The sequence below is a fragment of the Antrostomus carolinensis genome, unplaced genomic scaffold, assembly GCF_000700745.2.
Source record: "Antrostomus carolinensis isolate BGI_N321 unplaced genomic scaffold, ASM70074v2 Scaffold48993, whole genome shotgun sequence".
Classification (NCBI taxonomy): Eukaryota; Metazoa; Chordata; class Aves; order Caprimulgiformes; family Caprimulgidae; genus Antrostomus; species Antrostomus carolinensis.
In genome coordinates this window covers 1,988-6,597 of record NW_010305382.1, presented here as the reverse complement: position 1 = coordinate 6,597, position 4,610 = coordinate 1,988, and the positions used below count along the sequence as shown (strand labels likewise).

Genomic DNA, 4,610 nt, shown 5'->3' with positions numbered 1-4,610 from the left:
AAAGGAATTATCTTTCCCTCTCTTTCCCAACCTCTGGCCAGGAACATCTACAGTATCCTTCATATAAGCATTAGGAGGCATGTGGCCTTTCTGTAAATTACATCTGCTAGCTGAGCTGGATGAAAACTTACTCCAAAAAGACAATGAAATTTTCAGTGGCATGTGCTAGAGAGCATAACATACCTTTCTGCTAGGATTACAGGCAAGCAGAAAGGGAGGAGAACAGAATTTTTGGCACAAGCCCAGAGTCAGATTAGCTTTGTCCAATTGTGAAACTGCAGAGTTAGCATAAAAGGTTTAATCTAACCCCTGCCAAACAAATTTGCCTTTAATTGCTCATGCGTTAACACGAGCCGGTGTCTTGTGTTTGAAGTAAGTTGTTGTTAAATGCCAAGAGTGAACTCTGAGCCATGGTAAGGATTAGGAGGCAAATAGTCTGGCATTGCCACCTTGGCTCCCTGGCTCTCCAGGAATGAGCCGGCTCACTCTGCCCATCTCCACCTGACTCCATGCTGAGGGACACCCTGGTGCTAGGACAGCTCTGTGAATGGAGGGAGTCACTGTATTATTGCAGGGGATAGGCTAACGTTACCCTGTGTATTTCAAATCTCCACAGAGCTCCAAGGACCCTTCAGATGAAGAGTCAACCCAGTTGAATAGCGATCTTCCATTCTCCTGCACAGCTAGACAGCCACAGTTGCCTCGACAATTCAGCACACCCCAGAGCAACTCGCTAATCATGAATATCCTGGGGGGAAGCACCTCTGTCAGAAACATCTGGACTGACCATCAGATCAGGCAGGCATTATTTCCCAGCCGGCGTCCACCTTATGAGAATGAAGATGATGAAGATGATTACCAGATGTTTGTACCATCAGTGTCTACATCCAATGCTAGTTCAGCCGTTGGTGGAGAAAGGAGGGGTTCTTCTGGGCGTCCATGCAGCTGGCACCTGGGGGTAATGCATCAAAATGAGACTTCCAGCCCCACTCGTCACAAAATTGTTAGGCGGGCCAGTAGTGCTGGTGAGAGTAACATGTGTCCAGCCGGTGCAAGGTATAAAATCGGGGAGCGCAGTTCTCGAAGGGAAGTGAAGAGAGCAGAGGTGAGCAGTATGAATGCGTATCCTGAATCTTCAGAGGAGCTGACCATCGATGATATTGAACATGTTTATGATAATATAAGCTATGAAGACTTAAAGCTGATGGGTCTTACAAGAAGGGAGGAGACAGACCGTGGTCCCCAGAGGTCTGCTAGAGACTCTCTCTATGAGGCCGACAACAAAAGCAACTTAGATTCACCCTCCAAAAAGAGGACAGCAAATCAAAACCGGGCGTCCATTCGTGCTAGTAGGGATGAGATACTACTCAGCAGAGAAGCACCTACTTCAAGTTTGGATGAGCTCAGGATCGTTGAAGACAACATCTATGACACCATAGTGCTTCCAGAAACTCCACTATTGAATTTTAAATGTGACCCCTTAAAATGCTCTAAAAGGCGGAGTTTTCTGGGCCTGGAAAAAGACTTTGCATGTTGTGACAATCTACGGCAGTTTGTTTCTGAAGAGAGTCTGCAGTTCAGTGAAGATGAAAGTCCTTACCATCGTGTTCCTGTCGACAATGACTACTTGAGCTTAGTAGATAGCTCCTCCAACTCGGATTCACTCTCCCATAAGTCTGCAGCAGATAAACTCTCGGAGGAAGTAGATGAGATTTGGAATGACCTGGAGAACTACATCAAGAAGAATGAGGAAAAGACAAGGGATCGTCTCCTTGCAGCCTTTCCTGTTTGTAAAGATGATCTGCAGGAAAGGTTGCATGCTGGTAGTACACCTGAACTCAGTAAAGATGTAGAGTACTCACTGTCTACTCTCTCTCTGCCAGAAACTCCTATTTTCCCTAAAACTGTGAAGCCCAGGGCTGCCACCTTAAGCGAGGCTAATCTCAGGCTTGAAGACACTACACCGTGCAAGGAGAACTCTTTTATGAGTCTGAACAGATCTTCTTTCTCCAGTGAGATGCCTTTTGTAGATAGCCCATATGAATCTGCCAATAGTGTTCTGTCCAACGCACATACAGAGGGCATGGAAAATGACTTGGCTGTTGTGGATAAAACAAAGAACAGAGTTTTTATGATGGCAAGGCAGTACAGTCAAAAAATTAAGAGGGCTAACCAGCTTTTGAAAGTTAAAAGTCCAGAGCAGGAACAGCCAGCTAGCAGACAGCAAAAGCTGAAACACAAAGATCTTGCTGCTATTCTGGAGGAGAAGAAACAAGGTGGTCCTGCTATTGGTATGTAAAAAACATTTCTATACAGATACATTTCTTTAGTAATTTACAATGAAATTTGTGTACTGAGTTGGAAGATTATGAATCTTCCTTGCCTTACTAGTTGAGTATCAGTATTGCATTTTCTGTTTTACCACTGAAATGAGTTTTCTGTGACTGCTTCTAACATGAGTAGTCCTTTATATGGCGATAAGTTCTCATTGTTACTTGATAAAATTGGGAATAAATAGTGGGGTAGTGTCAGGAAAGATTGATTCAGTTTAGGCTGGAAATAGAACTTATGCCTGAAGCGTTATTGGCCTCTTTACAGAAAAGCAGATATTTCCTTTAATAGTGTAATCTTCCAAGTTTGACTAAAAAGGTGTATTTTCAGGCATATTGACCTTCTAACATGTTGTGTAGGTTTGCTCAGGTACCATCCACATCACACTTCTAAGCATAAAGAATGGGGTCAGATAGGAAAGAGCTGCTCTTCCTGTTCTTTGTAATGAGTATGCACCATTGTGGATATGCAACAGCTTTGGAACTATTTTTGTCTGCAGTCAATTGAAACAAATTGGAGACATGGAGCCAGCAGACTCCATGCACTAGAGTGTCATTCTTGCCTTCTTGTGATATTTATAAAAGTCCCTAAATATCTTATTTACCAGGCTGTTTTCAGAACGTTCTTTTCCATTTTAACATGAAACAAGCAGCATATTATTTGAACCGTGTGCTACATTTTGTCCTGCGTGACTATTCACTGTTGCAAGACATTTTTTGCTTCTTTTTTTTCAATGCAATGTGCTGAAATGCAATGCAGTGCACGGCTGTTCCAGCCTCCATTGCTTCCTGTTACTTTGTTGAGGCTGAAGATCCTGACACAGCTGTAAACTTTTCTCTTGACCAATACAAAGCATTTGAGGATTTTTAAATTTTCACGTGACTCCTTTGAATGGATTGCTTGCCTCTGCTAAGTTACTTCTCTCTCCTTTCTAGGTGCCAGAATAGCTGAATATTCCCAGCTTTATGACCAAATCGTCTTCAGAGAAAGTTCACCTAAGGTCCAAAAGGAAGCCTGGGCCACCCCTCAGGAGCCGTCAGCTGGGAGGTATTCCACGCCCGTAGCTGCGTCTCCTCCCCGTTCCCAGGCTGACAGCGAATGCTCAAGAGCAGAGGATTGGCTTTTGCATTCTACATACAGTAACGGTGAGCTGGCCGACTTCTCTCCGTGGTCTGAATCCCAAGACCCAAAGTCCAAAAGCTCGTATACAGAAGCTGGTACAAAAAGCAATTCAAGGCAGTTGCCATCAGCTGGCTCGGTGCCTTCCCTTCAGATTTCTAACCGTTTGCATGTCCCAGCACAGAGGTGGAGCGCCATTATAAGCCAACCCAACAAAGAAAATTTACATCAAGATCACATCTATAACTCCCTTGGGAGAAGAGTAAGCAATGTAAAACCACAGGTGTACAGCAGGTCGCAGTCATCTTCCTCAATTGTGGTCAACAGGTCTGGAGAAGCAATCATATATCCTAATGAAATGGACAAGAAAAAGCACCATTTGAATAGGAACCTCCGATTCAACAGCCATCAAACGCCGGGTGTTGCTTCGGGATGTACAGGGCCTGACATGCGAAAGCAGATCCCCGAAAACTGTTCAGATATGATTCTGCAGGATTCTCAAAAGGTCCTGAGGGTGAACAGGGCCTCCCCTCTGACGGCACAGATGGCCACTCAGAACTATTTTTCTAATTTCAAAGATACTGAAGAAGGAGAAGAGGATGATGATGACTATGTTGAAATAAGGTCTGAAGATGAGGGATCTGACTTGGAGACCTCTCAGAACCAAACAAGGAAATCGGATCCTAAACCGCGTAATGCAGACGCTGCTCCTTCTGAAACGCTCTGTGGCAAAACTGTCTCTTGTACTCCTGCAAAGTCTGCCAGCAACAAACACACGCTTACCCCGTATCTGACTGCATATAGCGATTCGGACAAACTGAACGACTACCTGTGGAGAGTACCATCTCCAAATCAGCAGAATATTGTCCAGTCTTTAAGGGAAAAGTTTCAGTGTCTCAGTTCAAGTAGCTTTGCTTGATGCTTTCAGTAATTTCCAGCTGTACTGCGTTATCACAACAGAGTATATCCTAGGACAATCAGTACTGGCATCATGTATTTCTGTAATATTACACAATCAGGCATTGTATCACAGTAATATTGTAAATAGATGTGAAATGTATCTTTTAAAAAATGGTTTAGAATCCTGGAAGTAACAAAGCCCACATGTGTGCTGTGTCTGGGGTCTCACTCCATAGTGCAGGTGGACTTCTCATCTTCTC

General features: G+C 43.9%; 1 protein-coding gene across 1 annotated transcript; it reads left to right on the top strand.

The window, feature by feature from the left end:
• Window positions 1-607: 607 nt before the first annotated feature.
• LOC104517603 (pleckstrin homology domain-containing family G member 1) lies at window positions 608-4,369 on the top strand. The gene is made up of 2 exons (XM_010164771.2): window positions 608-2,291; window positions 3,267-4,369. Exons 1-2 carry the CDS (start codon window positions 740-742, stop codon window positions 4,367-4,369), a joined length of 2,655 nt encoding a protein of 884 aa, XP_010163073.2. The 5' UTR covers window positions 608-739.
• The last annotated feature ends 241 nt before the right edge of the window (window positions 4,370-4,610 follow it).

Coding starts and splice junctions, on each gene's coding strand:
- LOC104517603 (XM_010164771.2), top strand. CDS start 740: ATGAATATCCTGGGGGGAAGCACCTCTGTCAGAAACATCTGGACTGAC. Junction 2,292..3,266: donor ACAAGGTGGTCCTGCTATTG/GTATGTAAAAAA, acceptor TCTCCTTTCTAG/GTGCCAGAATAGCTGAATAT.